The sequence below is a fragment of the Bufo bufo genome, chromosome 2, assembly GCF_905171765.1.
Source record: "Bufo bufo chromosome 2, aBufBuf1.1, whole genome shotgun sequence".
Taxonomy (NCBI): Eukaryota; Metazoa; Chordata; class Amphibia; order Anura; family Bufonidae; genus Bufo; species Bufo bufo.
In genome coordinates, this window is record NC_053390.1 from 579,781,958 (window position 1) to 579,806,493 (window position 24,536).

Below are 24,536 nucleotides of genomic sequence, written 5' to 3' on the forward strand. Positions count from 1 at the left end.
AGGTGTGAAAGTAGCCTAACTCTGCTATATTTCTGTAGCCTGCAACCTCTGACTGCCCAGTTGGGCTGAAACTACTACATCCAACATGTTCTGGCAGTAATAGTAAATGGATATTGGTGCAATTCTGAGCTACTAGTCTATATAATACATTATTTATTATATAGACTAGTATCTCAGAATTGCACCAATATCCATTTACTATTACTGCCAGAACATGTTGGGTGTAGTAGTTTCAGCCCAACTGGGCAGTCAGAGGTTGCAGGCTACAGAAATATAGCAGAGCTAGTTATAAAGCCAGCCCCTCTCAGCCCCTACTCTGAACTCACTCACCATAAATGTGGTGAGCAATTAAGAAGATCTTTTTTTTTTTTACTTCCGGACCGGCACCGGCTTCTTCGCGCTCTCCCGAAGGCTTTTCCGGCGCCTTCTCCCTGCTGCGTTTCTGCGTTGTTGTGCGCCTGCGCAGCCTAGGGAAACGTCATGTCCGGTGCGGCCGCCCAATAGGAAATGATGAGGCATGCCGCAACGCCGCACCCGCACGGGGAAGAGAATCAGGGGGAAGAGACTCAAGGAGGGTAGGGCTGGCCTGGCACTGCAGCGCAGAAACGCAACACTGGGCGGCGGGCCCCGGGTCGGCCGCCCGGGTTATACAGGCAGGCACAGCACTACTGCAGGGCGGGGCCAGGGGTCTACAGGCGGCCGGGCCCCCTGGAGTGCCGGCCCGGTCGCAACTGCGACCCCTGTATGTACGCCACTGTCATTAGTCACATGACCTAGGTGCAGCTCAGCCCCATTGAAGTGAATGGCACTGAGCTGCGATACCAAACACAGCTGCTATTCAATGTACGTCGCTGTGCTTGGTGAGTAGGGAGAAGGCCGTGGCGCTCACAGGAGCACCAGTGCTTTCTCAAACAGCTGATTGACGGGGGTTCCAAGTGTAGGACCCATTACGATCAGATACTGATGACCTATCCAGATGACACTTTTGTCTAGAAAAGCTACTCCAGTTTTCATACTGAAGTGAGACTGACTTATAAATCTGATAAATCTGGTGTTGAACTCATTAACATAGCTAGCCATGCCCACTTCCCCACCCACATTTCAAAACTGGAGTGGTATAAAAATGCAAAACGTTTCAAAAGCCTCATCAAGTCAGAATTCTGGAATGAAGGGCCACAGAGTCTAATGACTAACCAAGTTCTAACCAAGAACAGGGTTATTCATTGCACAAGTTTTTTTTTTGTGTTATACAGTGAGGAACAGAAGTATTTGAACACCCTGCAATTTTGCAAGTTCTCCCACTTAGAAATCATGGAGGGGTCTGAAATTCACATTGTAGGTGCATTCCCACTCTGAGAGACAGAATAAAAAATAAAAAAATAAAAAGGAAATCACATTGTATGATTTTTAAAGAATTTGTCTTGCACTGCTGAACATAAGTATTTGAACACCTGAGAAGATCAGTGTTAATATTTGGTACAGAAGCCTTTGTTTGCAATTACAGAGGTCAAACGTTTCCTGTAGTTCTTGACCAGGTTTGCACACACTGCAACAGGGATTTTGGCCCACTCCTCCACACAGATCTCCTCTATATCTGTCAGGTTTCGGGGCGGTCACTGAGCAACACAGAGTTTCAGCTCCCTCCAAAGATGTTATATTGGATTTAGGTCTGGAGAATGGTTAGGCCACTCCAGAACCTTGATATGCTTCTTACAGAGCCACTCCTTGGTTATCCTGGCTGTGTGCTTCGGGTCGTTGTCATGTTGGAAGACCCAGCCACGACCCGTCTTCAATGCTCTGATTGAGGGAAGGAGGTTGTTGCTCAAAATCTTTCAATGTATGGCCCCATTCATCCTCTCCTTAATACAGTGAAGTCGTCCTGTCCCCTTCACAGAAAAGCACCCCCAAAGCATGATGTTACCACCCCATGCTTCACAGTAGGGATGGTGTTCTTGGGATGCAACTCATCCTTCTTTTTCCTCCAAACACGACGAGGGAAGTTTAGATCAAAAAGTTTGGCGTCAGTAGCAGCATGACGTAGGTGTGCCGTGCTCCTCCTCCTGCCGTCCTCTCTCCCTGCCTCCGGCTGTGATGTGAACTGTGGAGGAACGCCGATTCCAGCCCAGCCGTGTGTAGCCGAGCCCTGCCGCCTGCTGCTTTTAGAGGGGTTCGACTGGGTACCGGCATGCTCCCTGAGACGCCGGAGCGTGGTTCTTGCTGCTGGGGCAGGTGCGCCGCGGGTACTTACCTTTAGCCCGTGATAGGAGAAGCAGATCCGTGCCCTCGGTGTCGGCTGATGCAGGGCGCTTCCTTCCTTCTCCCTCCTGAGGCATGAGTGGAGTGCGTTTAGAGACCGTGCAGTGTCGCGATGACCTGATGACCTGCTGCAATGTGTGAACTCCGGGTGAACCTGCTGTGAAGCCTGCCGTGGAGGTCGGTGGTCATCAGCCCAGAATTGTGAACTCTGGCTGTACTAGCGGTGAAGCATCCCGTGGACGTTGGTGGCTGATGTCAAGGAGCTTGAGGTACTGGTCCCTCTCTGCGGCCCCCAATGATCTCCTGTGATTGATAGACGCCCTGGTGTACACCTCTGTCCGGACTTACCCCCTGTAAAGCATTTGGTGCTAGGGGGGCATTTAGTTGGGCCTGCGGACAACTCAGTGGTTCGGGTGGAAAGATTATATTTGGGGGGGCCTTTTCTGGCTGCTGGACGGGGACCTTTGTAAAAAGACTGCTGCTGCATCTATTGCATCTGACTTTTATGTTAAAACATTTACTCCAACAAGTTACCTGCATTTACTGCGGCTATGCCTGTCTCCGCCTGCATGATTTAATCTCTGACAAGCCGAATCAGCCTGCTATTTGGGGGGGGGGTTTATGTATTCAGCGTGTGGGGCTTTTTCTTGTTATTTATTTAACTATTATTTCCTCCCACTATATGTACCAGTCGCTATGGGTTACCGGGCACTGTATCTATACAAGTTATATTAGTCCGGGGCACATTTGCGCCTCTGTGGGCGGGATACGAGTTGCCTGGATCGTGTGGGGAGGGATAGGCAGGGCATTAGATAGAGTTGGGTTAGTAGTGGAGTTTGTATTGAAAAATCTTTTATAACTCATATTGTTGGGTCTCAAAATCAAAAAGTTTGGCGTAGTGTTCTACCGACAGTGACCTTTGAAAACGTGGTCCCAGTTCTCTTCATGTCATTGACCAGCTCCTCCCTTGTAGTTCTGGGCTGATTCCTCACCTTTCTTATCATCAGTGATACCTCACGAGGTGAGATCTTGCATGGAGCCCCAGTCCGAGGAAGACTGACAGTCATCTTTAGCCTCTTCCATTTTCTAACAATTGCTCCAACAGTTAATCTATTTTCACCAAGCTGCTTGGCAATTGCCCCGTAGCCCTTTCCAGCCTTGTGGAGGTCCACAATTTTGTCTCTGGAGTCTTTTGACAGCTCTTTAGTCTTGCCCATGGTAGTAGTTGGCATCTGACTGACTGTGGGGTGGACAGGTGTCTTTAACCGCCTCCGGACCGCCTAACGCAGGATCGCGTTCCGGAGGCGGCAGCGCTGTGCAGAGTCACGCATATATGCGTCATCTCGCGAGACGCGAGATTTCGCTCAAAGTCGGCCCGCGCATGTGCATCGCGGGCCGGCAAAAGTTAGAGGACAAGTTCGTCACCAGCCTGCAAGCAACGATCATTGGCTGGCAGGCTGGCGATTTTCAAAAAAAGAATCAAAAGCCAGATAACACATCATATTAGTAAATATGATGTGTTAAATGGCTTGTCTGCTCCTCTGCTGGTCCTTTTCGTCGGTTGGTTCCAGCAGAGGAGCAGACATCACAGTGAGTACCCACAAACAGTACACTTAGCCCCAGATCACCCCCCATCACCCGAATTAACCCCTTGATCACCCCTGTCAATCACCTAGTGAAAGGAAAAAAGTGATCAGTGTAAACTGTCACTTTTTTTTTCCACTGGTATTGACTTTTAGGTTTTAGGATAGTTTCGGCCCCTTGGTTAGGTAGTTTAGCGTCAGTTAGCGCCCAGCCCACCGCAGTCACTGATTCGCTGATTAGCGTATCGCTAATCAGCATTTGTACTTTTATAGTATCTGTAAGTGATCAAAACTGATCACAGACAGATCTATAATTGTATTAGTGTCACCTTAGCTCGCCCTCCACCCAAAACGCAGTGTTTGCCCGATCAGGCCTGATCGGTCGCCCACACGTGCGTTCACCCACACCCGCCCCAGTGACAAAAAATATAATTTTTGATCACTGCACAATCACTTTTCAAGCGCTGCGGCGATAAAAAAATCTGTTTTGATATTTTTTATCAACCGCAGCGGCCTCCGGTACTTCGCTTGCCTCCCCTTTGTAAGACAGGCTTGCTTTTTTTCTTGGGTAGTCTCAGGGAATACCCCTAAATTTAGTAGTCCAAATGTCAAACAGGGGGTATTCTTCTGAAGAGGCCTACAGGATTCTGACCCAGTCGGATGAGGAATGGGAACCCTCATCTGACGAATCTAGCGGGTCAGAATATGAACCTGTAGAAAGCAGTGGCACTCTGACCCAAAGTTCGGACGAGGAGGTGGAGGTCCCTGATAGAACCAGACGTACCCGGCCCCGTGTCGCTAGACCACAGGTTGCGCAGGATCCGCTTCAAGAGCAGCAGAGTGGGGCTGGCGCTGTCGGATCACGTGGTGAGGCATACACCAGCAGCGCAGCCCTCCCTGGACCTAGTACCAGCACTGCCGTACAACATGGTGAAGTGGCGAGCACCAGAAGGGCAGTTGAAGCTGGTACGGTGGCACGTGCAGTAGTTACCCCGTCGCAGCCACCACACAGACAGGCCCGTAGAGCCCCTAGAGTCCCTGAGGTGCTGGCAAATCCTGATTGGCAGTCACCAACTTCAGCCGCACCTGTAGTTCCCCCTTTCACCGCCCAGTCTGGAGTTCGGGTTGAGACAGCTCAGATCGGTTCGGCCCTGGGATTTTTTGAGCTGTTCTTGACTGCGGAGCTCTTGGACTTAGTCGTGGCAGAGACAAACCGGTATGCCACACAATTTATATCCGCCAACCCGGGAAGCTATTATGCCCAGCCTTTCCGGTGGAAACCAGTCCAAGTTTCTGAAATTAAAATTTTTCTGGGCCTTCTCCTCAACATGAGTCTAACCAAAAAGCATGAATTGCGGTCATATTGGTCCACGAACCCGATTCATCACATGCCCATGTTCTCTGCTGCTATGTCCAGGGCACGATTTGAGGCCATCCTGCGTTTCCTGCACTTTAGCGACAACACCACCTCCCGTCCCAGAGGCCACCCTGCTTTTGACCGGCTCCACAAAATTCGGCCCCTCATAGACCACTTCAACCAGAAATTTGCAGATTTGTATACCCCCGAGCAAAACATCTGCGTAGACGAGTCCCTAATAAATTTTACCGGGTGCCTTGCTTCAAACAATACATCCCAAGCAAGCGCGCCCGGTATGGGGTCAAATTGTGTAAGCTCTGTGAAAGGGCCACAGGCTATACCCACAAATTTCGGATCTATGAGGAAAAAGATCAGACCCTGGAGCCGGTCGGTTGCCCTGACTACCTGGGGAGCAGTGGGAAGACAGTCTGGGACTTGGTGTCACCCTTATTTGGCAAGGGGTACCATCTTTATGTGGACAATTTCTACACAAGTGTGGCCCTCTTCAGGCATTTGTTCCTAGAACAGATTGGCTGCTGTGGCACCGTGCGAACTAGTCGCGTGGGCTTCCCCCAATGGCTCGTTACCACCCGTCTTGCAAGGGGGCAGAGGGCTGCCTTGTGTAACGAAGAACTGCTCGCGCTAAAATGGAGAGACAAGCGTGACGTTTACATGCTCTCCTCCATTCACGCAGACACAATACAAATTGAGCGAGCAACCCGTGTCATTGAAAAGCCCCTCTGTGTCCACGACTATAATTTGCTCATGGGAGGGGTGGACTTCAATGATCAGATGTTGTCTACATATTTAGTTTCCTGACGCACCAGACGCTGGTATAAGAAGGTGTCTGTATATTTAATTCAATTGGCTGCATATAATAGTTTTGTTCTCTACAGTAAGGCTGGGAGAACGGGATCCTTCCTCAAATTTCAGGAAGAGATCATCGAGAACCTCCTGTATCCAGAAGGTTCCGTGGCCCCATCAACCAGTGTAGTTAGCCGTCTACACGAGCGACATTTCCCCAGTGTCGTTCCTGGTACCTCAACCCAACCGTCACCCCGAAAAAGATGTCGTGTCTGTAGCAGGAGTGGAATAAGGCGTGACACCCGCTATTTCTGTCCTGACTGTCCTGACCACCCTGCCCTATGCTTTGGAGAGTGTTTCCGGAAGTACCACACACAGGTACACTTAGCATAGGGATTGCATCTCACAGGGCAGGCACACAGGGCTATTAGGGCCCTTTTACTCACAGCTGCTGCAAACCTCTCCTTTCACCTAGGATAAAGTGCATAATGTACTTCGCCACATCTTTGGGCGATTTGCGCTTTGCACATTGTCCCATGGGGTAGGAGAGGTTTGTCCTATAAAAGGTAAAAAAAAAAAAAAAAAACACCAGTAAGCAAAAAAGTTAACTTCAGTTCAAAAAGTTTATATGTTCTGTTCCAAAGTTATTATAAAGTTAATAAAATTTATTGCGTTGCGGCCTGGTTTTTTCTTTTTTTTTTTTTTTTACCTTCCAGGTGGACCAACCGATCGACTAGCTGCAGCACTGATGTGCATTCTGACAGAAGCATTGCGCTGCTGTCAGATTACACACAAGTCGGTGTATGCGGCGCTGCAAGACGAGATTTCTCCTCTGCAGTAAAAGATACGTTTGCCGAGGCATATGAGCTGAGGAGGTGGCGGTGTTCATATGCTTTGGCAAACACTTTGTATATATATATATAAAAAAAATAAAAAATCGATTGATGTGAATGGATAAATCTGGTTTGCCAGGGCATACGAGCTTAGGCTACTTTCACACTAGCGTTCGGAGCGGATCCGTCTGATGTTTCATCAGACGGATCGGCTCCGATAATGCAGACGTTCGCATCCGTTCAGAACGGATGTGTCTGCATAAAAATTTTCTAAGTGTGAAAGTTGTCTGAGCGGATCCGTTCAGACTTTACATTGTAAGTCAATGGGGAACGGATCCGCTTGAAGATTGAGCCATATGGTGTCATCTTCAAGCGGATCCGCCCCCATTGACTTACATTGTAAGTCTGGACGGATCCGCTCGCCTCCGCACGCCTGCAAGCAGCGTTCAGGTGTCCGCTCACTGAGCGGAGCGGAGGCTGAACGCTGGCAGGCGGATGCATTCTCAGTGGATCCGCCTCCACTGAGAATGCATTGGGGCCAGACGGATGCGTTCGGGGCCGCTCGTGAGCCCCTTCAAACGGTGCGCACGAGCGGACACCCGAACGCTAGTGTGAAAGTAGCCTAAGTGGGTATGGATGTTGGGCGGAGCTCCTATGTCCTGGCAGACGCCTTTCCCCTCTTTTTTTTTTTGGCAGAGATTTTTTCATCCACATTGATCGATGCGAATGAAGAAATCTGTGCCGTTCATTTTTTTCTTTCAGCCCAGAGGCTGAACGGAAAAAAAAATCTCATTACCCGTATGCTCAATATAAGGAGAATAGCAGAAACTCCTAATGCTGGCCATACATGTAATGACTGCGGAGACCCTCAAATGCCAGGGCAGTACAAACACCCCACAAATAACACCATTTTGGAAAGAAGACACCCCAAGGTATTCGCTGAGGGGCATATTGAGTCCATGAAAGATTGAAATTTTTGTCTCAAGTTAGCGGAAAGGGAGACTTTGTGAGAAAAAACCCCCAAAAATCAATTTCCGCTAACTGCCAATTATTTTTTTTTTCTATGAACTCACCATGCCCCTCATTGAATACCTTGGGGTGTCTTCTTTCCAAAATGGGGTCACATGTGGGGTATTTATACTGCCCTGGCTTTTCAGGGGCCCTAAAGCGCGAGAAGAAGTCTGGGATCCAAATGTCTAAAAATGCCCTCCTAAAAGGAATTTGGGCACCTTTGCGCATCTAGGCTGCAAAAAAGTGTCACACATGTGGTATCGCCGTACTCAGGAGAAGTTGGGGAATGTGTTTTGGGGTGTCATTTTACATATACCCATGCTGGGTGAGATAAATATCTTGGTCAACTGCCAACTTTGTATAAAAAAATGGGAAAAGTTGTCTTTTGCCGAGATATTTCTCTCACCCAGCATGGGTATATGTAAAATGACACCGAAAAACACATTGCCCAACATCTCCTGATTACGGAGATACCAGATGTGTGACACTTTTTTGCAGCCTAGGTGGGCAAAGGGGGCCACATTCCAAAGAGCACCTTTCACCGGCCATTTTTTACAGATTTTGATTTCAAACTACTTACCACACATTTGGGCCCCTAGAATGCCAGGGCAGTATAACTACTCCACAAATGACCCCATTTTGGAAAGAAGACACCCCAAGGTATTCGCTAATGGGCATAGTGAGTTCATGGAAGTTTTTATTTTTTGTCACAAGTTAGTGGAATATGAGACTTTGTAAGAAAAATAAATAAATAAAAAATCATCATTTTCCACTAACTTGTGACAAAAAATAAAAACTTCTATGAACTCACTATGCCCATCAGCGAATACCTTAGGGTGTCTTCTTTCCAAAATGGGGTCACTTGTGGGGTAGTTATACTGCCCTGGCATTCTAGGGGCCCAAATGTGTGGCAAGTAGTTTGAAATCAAAATCTGTAAAAAATGGCCGGTGAAATCCGAAAGGTGCTCTTTGGAATGTGGGCCCCTTTGCCCACCTAGGCTGCAAAAAAGTGTCACACATGTGGTATCTCCGTACTCAGGAGAAGTTGGGCAATGTGTTTTGGGGTGTCATTTTACATATACCCATGCTGGGTGAGAGAAATATCTTGGCAAAAGACAACTTTTCCCATTTTTTTATACAAAGTATATAAAGCTAAAAACAATTGGTAAAAAATAGGGGGGGGGGGGGGGGGGGGGAGTATACATATTAGGTATCGCCGTGTCCGTATCGACCGGCTCTATAAACATATCACATGACCTAACACCTCACTAAAACATCTTTTTTTTTTGTTTTAAAAAAGCAAGTGGATTAAGGTGAGTTAAATTATTTATTTTTATTTTTTTAACCCCTCCAGCCCTATTTTACTATGCATTCTGTATTCAGGATGCTATTATTTTCCCTTATAACCATGTTATAAGGGAAAATAATACAATCTACAGAACACCGATCCCAAGCCCGAACTTCTGTGAAGAAGTTCGGATTTGGGTACCAAACATGCGCCATTTTTCTCACGCGAGTGCAAAAACGCAATACAATGTTTTGCACTCGCGCGGAAAAATCACACCTTTTCCCGCAACGCCCGTGTGAAAAAGGCCTAAAACATGATTATTTTTTTTTGTTTAAAAAATGATATTATTGTGTAAAACTTACATAAATAAAAAAAAGTATACATATTAGGTATCGCCGCGTCCGTATCGACCGGCTCTATAAAAATATCACATGACCTAACCCCTCTGATGAACACCGTAAAAAATAAAAAGTGTAATCGCAAGCGATCAAAAAGTCACACGCACCCCAAAATAGTGCCAATAAAACAGTCATCTCATCCCGCAAAAATCATACCCTACCCAAGGTAATCGCCCAAAAACTGAAAAAAATTATGTCTCTCAGACTATGGAAACACTAAAACATGATTTTTTTTGCTTCAAAAATGAAATCATTGTGTAAAACTTACATAAATAAAAAAAAAGTATACATATTAGGTATCGCAGCGTCCGTGACAACCTGGTCTATAAAAATATCACATGATCTAACCTGTCAGACGAATGTTGTAAATAAAAACGGTGCCAAAACAGCTATTTCTTACCTTGCCTCACAAAAAGTGTAATATAGAGCAACCAAAAATCATATGTACCCTAAACTAGTACCAGCAATACTGCCACCCTATCCCATAGTTTCTAAAATGGGGTCACTTTTTGGGAGTTTCTACTCTAGGGGTGCATCAGGGGGGCTTCAAATGGGACATGGTGTCAAAAAAACCAGTCCAGCAAAACCTGCCTTCCAAAAACCGTATGGCATTCCTTTCCTTCTGCGCCCTGCCGTGTGCCCATACAGCGGTTTACGACCACATATGGGGTGTTTCTGTAAACTACAGAATCAGGGCCATAAATATTGAGTTTGGTTTGGCTGTTAACCCTTGCTTTGTAACTGGAAAAAAATTATTAAAATGGAAAATCTGCCAAAAATTTGAAATTGTATCTCTATTTTCCAATAATTCTTGTGGAACACCTAAAGGGTTAACGACGTTTGTAAAATCAGTTTTGAATACCTTGAGGGGTGTAGTTTCTTAGATGGGGTCACTTTTATGGAATCTCTACTCTAGGGGTGCATCAGGGGGGCTTCAAATGGGACATGGTGTCAAAAAAAACAGTCCAGCAAAACCTGCCTTTCAAAAACCGTATGGCATTCCTTTCCTTCTGCGCACTGCCGTGTGCGAGTACAGCGGTTTACGACCACATATGGGGTGTTTCTGTAAACTACAGAATCAGGGCCATAACTATTGAGTTTGGTTTGGCTGTTAACCCTTGCTTTGTAACTGGAAAAAAATTGAAATTTTGAAATTGTATCTTTATTTTCCATTAATTCTTGTGGAACACCTAAAGGGTTAACAAAGTTTGTAAAATCAGTTTTTAATACCTTGAGGGGTGTAGTTTATAGAATGGGGTCATTTTTGGGTGGTTTCTATTATGTAAGCCTTGCAAAGTGACTTCAGACCTGAACTGGTCCCTAAAAATTGGGTTTTTTAAAATTTCTGAAAAAATTTCAAGATTTGCTTCTAAACTTCTAAGACTTGTACCATCCCCAAAAAATAAAATATAATTCCCAAAATAATCCAAACATGAAGTAGACATATGGGGAATGTAAAGTAAATTGGATTTTTTGTACTCACCGCAAAATCCTTTTCTCGTAGTAGGCATTGGGGGACACAGCACCATGGGTATATGTCCAACTACCACTAGGAGGCACTAGACACAAAGTGTTGGCTCCTCCCAGGTGGGCTATACCCTCTCCACAGGCACAAGGCTATTCAGTTTGTAGCAAAAGCAGTAGGAGAGAGAAAAAAAAGCAAGGATGCAACAACTCCCGTACCGGGAAAGATCAAGAGTCCAGCTCGGAAAATCGGAAGTAAAAACATAGGGTGGGATCTGTGTCCCCCAATGCCTACTACGAGAAAAGGATTTTATGGTGAGTACAAAAAATCCAATTTTCTCGTGCATGGCATTGGGGTACACAGCACCATAGGACGTCCAAAAGCAGTCCCCTAGGGTGGGAAAAGAACAGCCATGCCACCGGTTGGGTATACAGGTGCAGGAGAACCATGTGACCCAACAGGAAAAAACACAGAATGGGCAAGAGGTTCCATAACAAGGAAGAAACCTCAAGGAAGAATCAGTGAAGACTGTCAGCACCCCAGGAAAAATGCCTGGAAGAAAATCCCAAATGCAAGAAGGCGGCAAAAAGGGAACACCGAGCTCAGCCAAGGGCTGGAGAAAAAAATTAGGACAGCACCGTGTGTTGGAACTACCTAACGCTCTAAATTGTCTCAGACCCAAAGAGCGAAAAAACCTGTGGCCAACCCCTGACAGGCCAGGGGAGAAAGGAAACAAGGAAGTACTGGAAGCCAAACAAGTGAGGGAAGCCATAGCAAGGCTCACATGTGAAGGGAGCAGGTCTCCCCTCACCGCAAGGCCAGGTGATGAAGTTAAGCGTCCTATTTAAAAGGCGAAAACCCAAGGCTGCTAGAGGAAACCGCCAACCCTTGGAGAAGGAGGGGGTTGTAGATAAAAGCCAGGAAAAGAGAGTAAGACCTGCGTCCCAAAAACAGGAGACGAGGCTCGAGCCTCTGAAAACAAGATATCACTGTGAAGCATAAGACCAGAGGGAACTCTGGGCATGTGAAGCATCAGGGAAAAAAGGAACCAGATACAGGCCCAGGAAATCTCAGCAGGACACACTGGACTGAAAGACATGGAAGTAGAAGGAGAGTACTCCAAACAGCCTAAGGAGGAAAGGTTCTACAACAGGAGGAGGTCCCTCCCGAAGGAGACCATACGGCGGAATTGCAAACCGTAGCGCTAAACCACTCAATACCAGGTACTTGACGTGGGAGGATGGGAAAAGAGACACGAATCCCAAGAGGACCACAAGGCTATTGGAACCCATAAAGGGAACAATCAACCCAGGCGCCGACCCCCCCCAAAAAAACGATTGTCATGCAGAACCTGAGTGGTCAAATGAACGGGGACAGGGACTCCAGAAAGGAGTACCCGGAATGGGCTCACAAGGAACCAGGAGCTGAACCACCAGAAGACAACGCAAGCCAGAATATACAGGAAAGGAGAAATGAAACTACCATAGGGGAAGGGACATTGGCCATGGACAACTAGCCATTCCAACAATAGTGACTAGCAAACTGTATACATTGTCCCAGAGAGGGCAAGTACAGCAGCCCGGGATGTACCACGAAATAGACAGACATCCATATGCATAAGGAATGCAGAAGTCGCCATGAAAAAACCGGGTGAGACTACACAGAAATGTAGAAACCAGCTGCGACCGGCATAATGAAAACTCCCAGGGGGGAGAAAGTACCTGACAGATGCAGACGACGGCAAGGTCCAAGGGGACTGCCCCTCTGTCATGTAGTACAACTAAGCAGAGAATATAAGGGAATACCGAGAACACCTGGACCCAGAAGGAACTACGGGACCCTGTCCGATGCCAGAGCAATCGGCTGAAAAATTACCTACCAGACAGGTGTGTGGCGCCCAGTGGTCCTGTCCCTGACGGGTCCAGGGACGATAAATGCCGATGACCCCAGAAGGATTCCATGTGGCGGAGGACATCCAGCGATGACCGAAAACTGCTGCAGCGGCCGATGCTCACCAGCTACGTGCCTCAACAAGGTAGAAGATCCAGTGGAGATCCCTGTACTCCACCAGGAATGGGCCGCTCTGTAATAGGAAACAACGCGAGTACTCCTCTATAACATGGGGTAACGTGGAGCACAGCATACCGTAGTACCTTATAGAGATGGCAAGAGCAACCCTAGCACAAAGGCCAACAAACCACCTGGCCATGGAGTAGGGAGCGTGGTTGTATGTGGACCACCCGCCAGATCAGAACAGATCAGCCATATACTGGAGCTACAAGAAGTAGCACTAGACCGACAAGGTGGGGGTTGGGCTAGCCCACCCCTGCCAGATATGGTAACCATGCACATGCAGAACCAGGATGGCCTGTTGTAGACAGTGCCCTGAGAAGTACAAGGAGACCATTGAGCACGACAGTAACGGAGTGGAGATGTATGGAAGAACCAAAAGGGTGGAACCAACATCCGCAGCACAGATTAGAACCCGGGGGCAGAAAGCACCCAGTAATACAGAAACTGTATGGGCCACAGATTGCACCATAGGGCCCAGCACTTTGAGTAATACAAACACACGCCTAAAATATAGGGAAAGTGGCTGCATGTCTAAGGAGAGTGGAAACATAGCCACAGCATCAGGGAATGCGACAGCATTTGGAGGGTACAGGTACTCAACCTGTAAAGTAGAAATACGGCTGCGTAGTGCAGAGATACGACCAGACAGGTGTAATGGGTACAGCATCTGGAGATGGTAGAGGTACTACAGTTAAGACCGGAGCAATGTGGCCACATGGTGCACCCTAGAACCAGAGAGGTGCAACAGCTACCGCGTTAGCAATGGTACCTATATTCCGCCCGGGAAGGGGAAAATAGGGCCGCACGGTACCACAAAGAACAAGACAGGTGCACACCACAATCAGGTAGGTGAAATGGCAACTGAAGGAGGCCCTCTATTTCTCCTGAAAAAAAGGGAAACAGGGCCGCATAGTACACCATAGAGCCAGACAGGTGTAACGGCTGCAGCATCAGAGACGGTGCAGGAACTCTACCTATGAAGGGAGTAAGATGGCTGTTTGGTGCACACTATGATGAGGTAGGTGCAATGACCACGGCAATTGGAGGAGGCCTCAATATCTCGTCCGGTAAGGGAGAGAAAATGCCACATGGTACACCATAAGGCCAGACAGGAGCAACAGCTACAGCATCCGGAGATGGTGCAGGTACTCTACCTATGAAGGGACCAAGGTGGCAGCTTGGTGCCGACTAGAACCAGACAGAGGCAATTCTACGGCAATTGAAAGTGGCCTCTATATCTCGCCCGTAGGGAGAAATGTTGCCGCATGGAACACAATAGAGCCCGCCAGGGGTATTGGCTACGGCATCTGGAGATGGTGTTTGTACTATACCTATGAAAGGGAGCAAAAAAGGCTGGGAACAGACAGGTGCAATTGCTAAGGCAATTGAAGGCGGCCTGTATATCCTGCCCCGAAGGGAGAAATAGTGCCGCATGGAACACCATAGCGCCAGCCGGAGGTATTGGCTACAGCATCAGGTGATGGTGTAGGTACTCTACCTATGAAAGGAGCAAAGTGGCTGGGAACAGACAGGGGCAATTGCCACGGCAATTGAAGGCGGCCTGTATATCTCGCCCAGAAGGGAGAAATAGTGCCGCATGGAACACCATACAGCCAGCCAGGACTAATGGCTTCAGCATCTGGAGTAGGTGTAGGTACTCTACCTATGAAAAGGAGCAAGGCGGATGGAAACAGCCAGATATAATTGCTTTTCCTTACCAACCTACAGGAGGCGCTTGCCTAAGCTATCAGCTTGCCTAGAACAGGGACCCCCTGTAATGAGGTAGAGTGGCGAACACCAGCACAAGGATGGGGACCCGGTGGAAACACTCTCAAATGTGTAGAGCATAGCCCCTGGTATAGGGGAACCAGGAAGGTTTGTCAGGTACAGCCTATGGCAGTGGTGCAGGTACCCCCCCTGTTAAGGAGAAGGCGTACGTACCAGAGACACCAAGTAGGTGGCTCAGTATGCTAAACACGGGGACGGCTGCCTTACCTGTGCGGTTGAATACCTGTGCAGTCAGGGGAGCGCCATCCGAAAATCCACTAAAGTGGATACCAACCCTGGGTAGGAGAGGTTTCTCCGTGCACGTTAGTCTTGACCTCCCAGAGGGCTTCTGTATGGAGGAAAACCGCCTGATGCTCTGTTCCGAGGGAATCGGTGCAGAGGTGTCCCCAGAGGCAACGGATGGGGTAACAGGAAAGGATTCGTAACCAGCCTCAGGCCTGTCCTGGGGAGGACCCGAGGATGCCGAGGAGGGGTGGAACCCTGTTGAGACCACCCGAGGTTGTACTGTGAGCTACCCCTTGCCGGACCGGTATCTAAGCGTGCCTCATCTGCAGGGAGGACCCTGGGAGGGCATAGGTGGCCGCAATTGGATAGGTAGCGGTCCAGCGACTCCGCCAGAGATTGGGAGAGTCGGACAAGGTTCCCATGGCTTTGACAAAGAGGGAGACCATTCAGGAGGGACCTACACAAAAGGATTTGGTCAGGGGACACAATGGGGTCTGGGAAGAGGTACTGCACACAAGCAGGGACAGGCCGACCGCATGGCAGCCTTCGCAGACAGCGGACGCACGTGAAAACACATGCGATCCGAGGAGAGGCGACCCTCATAGATCAGCCAGCAGAGGCTGTCATATCTGGACCCGGATGCAATGTTCCCCAAAGAGGTGCTGCAGCAGCTATAGAGGTGGTCAGGAGAGCTGCAGGAGAAATGAAGCAATTGAGGAGGGGGGGGGGGAACGACCTGAGTGATCCCTATGTACAGCTTTAGCTGCCTTCACACAGTACATAGGACAATGACTTAAAGGGGTTCTGCAGTTCTTTTAAACTGAGGATCTATCCACTGGATAGATAACCCACGTTAGACCAGTAAAGGGTGAAGGAGATAGCCCCTCCCGAGGGCCGGGCGGGGTCAGAAAAGCCTGGGAAGCAAGGAGGAGGGGCCGGGAAGATCGTGGCCTAGCAGGCCCAAAAGCCGGGGCCTCGATTTATGAGGCGGCCGGGAATGGAGCGAGGGGGCGGGGCGAATCGCGGCCGACCGAGGGGCCTCCGGACCCTCAAAACTAGGTGAGGAGGAGCGACGCCTGGGGGTGGGCGGAACAGGGCAAACAGAGCACCTGGGAGCCGGGAACGGGCCATGGAAGATGAGGCCTAGTCCCTGCAAAAGCCGGGGACTAAAGTAGCGGGGAAGGCCGGGGAGAAGACTGTGTGGCCAGGGAGGAGAGAAAAAAACAACCAAGTGGTAAGAGAAAGGTGGAGGAAGATGGAAGCTTCCCAGGACCCCCAGCTAAGGTGGATCCCACCCCTCTGGCCACAGGAGGGAACCTAACCCTGGGGCAGGGACACAGGGACAGGGGAATATACTCACTATACTCACCATCTGATGTCTTCGGGCGCCGCAGGCTCACCCCTTCGGCAGACTCAACACGGGAACCGTGGGAATGCCGGCAAGCCACTGCGGATGCAGTCTGTGGGGACTGGGTGACCGGCGATGGTACAGAAGTACGCGCCCGGGGGGGGGGGGGGGGGCAACTAAAGTGGAACACAATGGAGCCCCAGCCTGCAGCAGGTATAAAAAGCAGGACAGGTCTGCCTCCTACGGACACTAGACAAAAACTGAATCGCCTTGCGCCTGTGGAGAGGGTATAGCCCACCTGGGAGCAGCCAACACTTTTTGTGTCTAGTGCCTCCTAGTGGTAGTTGGACATATACCCATGGTGCTGTGTCCCCCAATGCCATGCACGAGAAATAACTATTTTTGGAGGTATTACTATGTATTATAGAAGTAGAGAAATTGAAACTTGGAAATTAGCAATTTTTTTTACAAATTTTTGGTAAATGTTTTTTTTTAGAAATAAAAATACATTTTTTTGACTTCATTTTAACAGTGTCATGAAGTACAATATGTGATGAAAAAACTGTCTCAGAATGGCCTGGATAAGTCAAAGCGTTTTAAAGTTATCAGCACTTAAAGTGACACTGGTCAGATTTGCAAAAAATGGCCAAGTCCTTAAGGTGAAATAGGGCTGAGTCCTTAAGGGGTTAAAAATCATACAATGTGATTTCCTGAATTTTTTTTTTCATTCTGTCTCTCAGAGTGGGAATGCACCTACAATGTGAATTTCAGACCCTTCCATGATTTCTAAGTGGGAGAACTTGCAAAATCGCAGGCTGTTCAAATACTTCTGTTCCTCACTGTATATGATAAGCTGAAATGTAATTTTCTGACATACCTATCGAGGACCAAGAAGGTGCTTGCCAGATATCATTTAATTGCCAGTAAAGTGCACCCATTGTAAAACCACGTCCATCAACAATTTCATTCTGACTGCGCCTGTAAAATTCAGTCTGCAGCTTCACACACTGAGCCTGCATTACCTGGAAAAGAGGAGAACAAATAGCTACGTTACCACATGTTCAGCTCAAGAGAATAAGCATTTACGTCCATGATCAAATCAGATAGAAAAGTTCATGGAGGACAGCACTCACTGGCCTTGTTAACAGTCAATGTGACCCAAAAGCCTTTGTGAAGATTACCAGTACAATACTGAAGTATTAAGCAAATGGCCGGTTCTACCTCTAAAATAGAAATTTGTTATAAAACCAATACATTTAACATTCATCAAATATAGTAAAATAAAACAAATTCATAAAATAAATTCATTAAAACTTGTGCGCACTTTTTGTATTCTCATGTATTCATACACTGCGGTAATAGTGATGGTGTACATATAGGTTAGATACAAATAATACAGAATGTGAATAAGTAATCACGGTCCAATATACATATGCAGGATCCACACTATCCCAGGAGGATCCAGCTCAGATTTTGGGAAAAGCCAGTAATACCTAATATAAACAATGCCTGTGTCCCTCGCTTACTTTATATCACTGAGGAAGAAACCAACTGTGGGTTTCGAAACGCATCTGATGAAATAAAATATAGCGGAGGAGAAAAGGACTACAAGTACAAGAAAATTAATACCGAAACGAAGTCAGAGTCCCAGTCTCCCCAGACCGCATGCGCAAGGAGCAAAGGCACAAGCATCAGCGCATAGCGAGGAGAGACGAACAACGGGATAGAAGCCACGTATGTATCACACCGTTACCCATTACATCGATCAAACACACCAGGAAAAGGGTAAGCAACAAACTAACCCAAGTGTGTACTATATGTTACATTTGATGGACAACAGTAAGAAAGGGTAACACAAAGATATTGATACAAAAGGAACAAAACAAAAGACTAATATAGCCAAGTATTGAAGCGCTAAATATATTCACCTGCTGATCATATGCATATTGCAACATAAGAACAACGGACTATCATTGCATAAATATACAGCGTATGGCCTCATGCACACGAGTTGTTTTCTGCGTTCGCAAATTGTGCGCCCGCTAAAAAAAACGGATACGGCTTCCGTTTTATTTGGAGGATCCGTTTTTTTTTCACAAATCCCTTGTAATAAATGCCTATCCTTGTCCACAAATGTGAAAAAAGTAGGACATGCACTATTTTTTTTGCTGAAGGGAAACACGGACAACAGACACGGAACACAAACGGATGAACTAACAGCATTTTTTTGCTGACCCATTGAAATGAATGGGTCCCCATCCTATCCGCAAAAAAAAAAAACGGAACGGAGGCCGAGAAAAACAACTGTCGTGTGCATGAGGCCTAAGACACGTACTTGCCTCCTATACAACAACGCTATATAATTCCTGTTTTGCGTGAGCTCCGCAACAGGAAAAGAGGGACTGTGATTACTATTACCGCAGTGTATGAATACATGAGAATACAAAAAGTGCGCACAAGTTTTAATGAATTTATTTTATGAATTTGTTTTATTTTACTATATTTGATGAATGTTGAATGTATTGGTTTTATAATAAATTGATATTTTATAAGAGGTAGAACAGGCCATTTTCTTAATAATTTACAATTACAGCTGAGTGGTTTCAGCTGGGCCGTGTTATATTCCGGTGAGCAATCCAAATGCATTTACCAATACTGAAGTATGCTCACAATTATCTACCACTGCATAAGCTGTCATGAGCCACAGAAATTACTAAAATTACATGGTGTTTTCTGGCATCAAAATAATTAACAGAACGTATACAAAAGATTAATACAGCTTTTTATTATAAAGAAGATAGTTCTATATAAGAGGTATCTGTAACTAATTTTAAATGCTGCCCTATCTGAGTGATAGAGACCATGGTGACCGAGACCGAGAACCTGATTAAAATGCTGGGTCACTTAGTTGGACTGAACCAATCATTTCCTTGAAATCAGCACTGAGCAGCTCGGGCGCAAGTCAAGCACTGGAACTGTTCAATACAGAGAGTCCTCATAATCAGGATCTCCCATCTGTCACCCTGCAGAAAACTGACAGCTCTCTTATACATGGTAACATTATTTAAATTGCTAAATAATCCATTTTTAGATTTTTTAGAGGGGAATGGAAAAAGACTATTAAATCTGGTATTTAATGCACTGTGTGGTATAAATAACATTAATATTATTAGCCTGCCGGTTATTTAAATTGCATCAATACAAAATACTTTATTTCCAATAGCCATAACTACCGAATTTCTATTTTTCTGTCAAGAAAAAAAAAGGCTGTTGTGTGTGTGTGTGTGTTTTCAGGATGATTTGGAGTTTTTATTTATCCCAAAAAGCACAGGGCAAGAGTCCAGGTAAAATTAAAATCCAGCCTTTATTAAATGTATATAAAAGGGGTTATCCGAGGCTGAAAATGACCCCCCATACGCCCGGGCATCTCACACTGATTCTACTTACCTGGCTTCCCATACCCTGCACCGCTCCTGGTCCCCGCACAGCCCCAGCTACTTCTCCCCGTGCGCAGATAAAAACATCCGGTGTCATGGGCGCAGCCAATGGCAGGTGGTGATGGGGACGAACCTAGCAATGCTAGGGAGGATCGTCCCTGTCACCGACCAGCCATTGGATGCTCTCCCGAATCCCCCCCCCCCTTCGAGACACCAGATGTTTTCATCCACGCATGGGGAGAAGCAGCTGCAGAAGTGTGGAGACCAGGAGCGGAGTGTGGAGACCAGGAGCGGAGTAGGAAGCCAGGTAAGTAAAATCAGCGTGAGGGGCCCGGGCATATCGGGGGCCTTTTCCAGTCTCGGATAATCCCTTTATAAACACAGTCCAACATAGATACTAAAATGCATGGTGATGACCTACATGTTTTGGATATCTAATCCTTACTCATATCCACCTACTGGCTCACTTTCTTTAACCTCTTCCCGACTAGCACCGCAATAGTACGGCGCTGCGGGAAGTGACTTCCCAACCAGCTCTGTACTGCTACGGCGCATTGATCGGACAGGTGCAGGAGCTGTATGTGCCGGCATCAGTCAAAACACTAATGCCGGCGCATTAACCCTTGCTGTGCGGAGGTCAGCGCAGCATGTGAGAAGTGTGTGGAGGGATGGAGCTCCCCGTCCCCATCAAGTCCCCATGCTGCGGTGACAGGGACCTGATTGCTGGGAAGGAAGACTGATGTGCTGCCTTCCATGGAAACCTGTGAGAGCCAGCCCCCTGGATCTCACAGGCAAGCAGGCTGTAAGTGTATTACCCTTACAGCCAATGCTTTACAATACAGATGCATTGTACAGGGGATCAGACCCCCAAAAGTAAAAAAAAAAAATTTTTAAAAAAAGTTTAAAAAGTTAAACTGTTTTACATAATAAAAAAAAAAAATGTTCCAAGTAAAAAAATAAAAAAGGGCCCTTTTTCCATAATTAAGTTATAAAAAATTGTAAAAAATATAAAAAAAAAAAAGATCCACCCTGTCAGGTGAACGCTGAAAAAAAATAAAAATAAAAACTGTGCCTCAGAAAATGTCAACACAAAAACAAGATATTTTTCTTGTCAGAAATTCTTTTACTGTGTAAAACGTAACAAAAATAAAAATAGACATATTAGGTATTGTCGCATCCGTAACAACCTGCTCCATTTTCCTTTAATTCTTGTGGAACACCTAAAGGGTTAACAAAGTTTGTAACATCAGTTTTGAATAATTTGAGGGGTGTCGTTTTTTAAAATGGGGTCATTTATGGGTGGTTTCCATTACGTAAGCCCCTCAAAATCACTTTATAACTGAATTGGTGCTTAAAAAAAATGGTATTGGAAATTTTATTGAAAATTTGCTTCTAAATTTCTAAGCCTTCTAATGTCCTAAAAAAAGAAAATTACATTTACAAAATTATGGCTACCAAATTATTACCGGACAGGAAAAATCGCAAAAGATTGCCGACCCACAAGGAGCCTAAACTGTCACTAAAAACTTCGCATAGTAAACATAAATAAACTTTATTAACAATGTAAAATTACATACATGATGGTAAAAAAGGCAGCACAAAGGTGGAACACAAAGGAGAGGAATAGGACCCAAGGAGGGGCTGGGAGGTCAGCACGCCAGATTTCAGGGAAAATTATAATAGTACTCAGATGCTGGTCACCAAGAAACCCCATAACAATAAGCCCCAAACACAAGGAGATGGAGGCAAATGTAAGGATAAATAAACTTGGTGATTTAACCACTTAAGGACCACAGGTTTATACCCCCCTAAAGACCAGGCCCTTTTTTACAAATCGGCACTACACTACTTTCACCGTTTATTGCTCGGTCATGCAACTTACCACCTAAATGAATTTTACCTCCTTTTCTTCTCACTAATAGAGCTTTCATTTGGTGGTATTTCATTGCTGCTGACATTTTTACTTTTTTTGTTATTAATCGAAATTTAACGATTTTTTTGCAAAAAAATGACATTTTTCACTTTCAGTTGTAAAATTTTGCAAAAAAAAACGAGATCCATATAGAAATTTTGCTCTAAATTTATAGTTCTACATGTCTTTGATAAAAAAAAAATGTTTGGGTAAAAAAAAAAAATGGTTTGGGTAAAAGTTATAGCGTTTACAAACTATGGTACAAAAATGTGAATTTCCGCTTTTTGAAGCAGCTCTGACTTTCTGAGCACCTGTCATGTTTCCTGAGGTTCTACAATGGCCAGACAGTACAAACACCCCACAAATGACCCCATTTCGGAAAGTACACACCCTAAGGTATTCGCTGATGGGCATAGTGAGTTCATAGAACTTTTTATTTTTTGTCACAAGTTAGCGGAAAATGATGATTTTTTATTTTTTATTTTTTTTTCTTACAAAGTCTCATATTCCATTAACTTGTGACAAAAAATAAAAACTTCTATGAACTCACTATGCCCATCACGAAGAGCACCTTTCGGATTTCACAGGTCATTTTTGACAGAATTTGATTTCAAACTCCTTTGGGCCCCTAGAATGCCAGGGCAGTATAACTACCCCACAAGTGACCCCATTTTGGAAAGAAGAGACCCCAAGGTATTCGCTGATGGGCATAGTGAGTTCATGGAAGTTTTTATTTTTTGTCACAAGTTAGTGGAATATGAGACTTTGTATGAAAAAAAAAAAAAAAAAAAAAAAAAAAAAAATCATCATTTTCCACTAACTTGTGACAGAAAATAAAAAATTCTAGGAACTCGCCATGCCCCTCACGGAATACCTTGGGGTGTCTTCTTTCCAAAATGGGGTCACTTGTGGGGTAGTTATACTGCCCTGGCATTTTCCAGGGGCCCTAATGTGTGGTAAGTAGGTAAATGACCTGTGAAATCCTAAAGGTGCTCTTTGGAATATGGGCCCCTTTGCCCACCTAGGCTGCAAAAAAGTGTCACACATGTGGTATCGCCGTATTCAGGAGAAGTTGGGGAATGTGTTTTGGGGTGTCATTTTACATATACCCTTGCTGGGTGAGAGAAATATCTTGGCAAAAGACAACTTTTCCCATTTTTTTATACAAAGTTGGCATTTGACCAAGATATTTCTCTCACCCAGCATGGGTATATGTAAAATGACACCCCAAAACACATTCCCCAACTTCTCCTGAGTACGGCGATACCAGATGTGTGACACTTTTTTGCAGCCTAGATGCGCAAAGGTGCCCAAATTCCTTTTAGGAGGGCATTTTTAGACATTTGGATACCAGACTTCTTCTCACGCTTTGGGGCCCCTAGAATGCCAGGGCAGTATAAATACCCCACTAGTGACCCCATTTTGGAAAGAAGACACCCCAAGGTATTCAATGAGGGGCATGGCGAGTTCATAGAAATTTATTTTTTTTGGCACAAGTTAGCGGAAATTGATATTTTTTATTTTTTTCTCACAAAGTCTCCCGTTCCGCTAACTTGGGACAAAAATTTCAATCTTTCATGGACTCAATATGCCCCTCACGGAATACCTGGGGGTGTCTTCTTTCCGAAATGGGGCCACATGTGGGGTATTTATACTGCCCTGGCATTTTAGGGGCCCTAAAGCGTGAGAAGAAGTCTGGAATATAAATGTCTAAAAAATTTTACGCATTTGGTTTCCGTGAGGGGTATGGGTAGTTCATGTGAGATTTTATTTTTTGACACAAGTTAGAGGAATATGAGACTTTGTAAGAAAAAAAAAATAATAATTCCGCTAACTTGGGCCAAAAAAATGTCTGAATGGAGCCTTACAGGGGGGTGATCAATGACAGGGGGGTGATCAATGACAGGGGGGGTGATCAATGACAGGGGGGGTGATCAATGACAGGGGGGTGATCAATGACAGGGGGGTGATCAGGGAGTCTATATGGGGTGATCACCACAGTCATTGATCACGCCCCTGTAAGGCTTCATTCAGACGTCCGGATGCGTTTTGCGGATCCGATCCATCTATCAGTGGATCCGTAAAAATCATGCGGACATCTGAATGGAGCTTTACAGGGGGGTAATCAATGACAGGGGGGGTGATCAATGACAGGGGGGTGATCAGGGAGTCTATATGGGGTGATCACCACAGTCATTGATCACGCCCCTGTAAGGCTTCATTCAGACGTCCGGATGCGTTTTGCGGATCTGATCCATCTATCAGTGCATCCGTAAAAATCATGCGGACATCTGAATGGAGCTTTACAGGGGGGTGATCAGGGAGTCTATATGGGGTGATCACCACAGTCATTGATCACGCCCCTGTAAGGCTTCATTCAGACGTCCGGATGCGTTTTGCGGATCCGATCCATCTATCAGTGCATCCGTAAAAATCATGCGGACATCTGAATGGAGCTTTACAGGGGGGTAATCAGGGAGTCTATATGGGGTGATCACCACAGTCATTGATCACGCCCCTGTAAGGCTTCATTCGGACGTCCGGATGCGTTTTGCGGATCCGATCCATCTATCAGTGGATCCGTAAAAATCATGCGGACGTCTGAATGGAGCTTTACAGGGGGGTAATCAATGACAGGGGGGTGATCAGGGAGTCTATATGGGGTGATCACCACAGTCATTGATCACGCCCCTGTAAGGCTTCATTCGGACGTCCGGATGCGTTTTGCGGATCCGATCCATCTATCAGTGGATCCGTA

General features: G+C 46.1%; 1 protein-coding gene across 2 annotated transcripts in view; it reads right to left on the reverse strand.

Annotated features, from left to right (window-relative positions):
- The window catches only part of MANBA (mannosidase beta), a 187,631-nt gene that overhangs the window by 32,990 nt on the left and 130,105 nt on the right, over positions 1 to 24,536 (reverse strand). For both annotated transcript variants that reach the window (XM_040418222.1, XM_040418221.1), the window contains exon 14: positions 17,307 to 17,451. In XM_040418222.1, the coding sequence (XP_040274156.1) occupies positions 17,307 to 17,451 (145 nt within the window). The remainder of the gene's footprint in view (positions 1 to 17,306; positions 17,452 to 24,536) is intronic.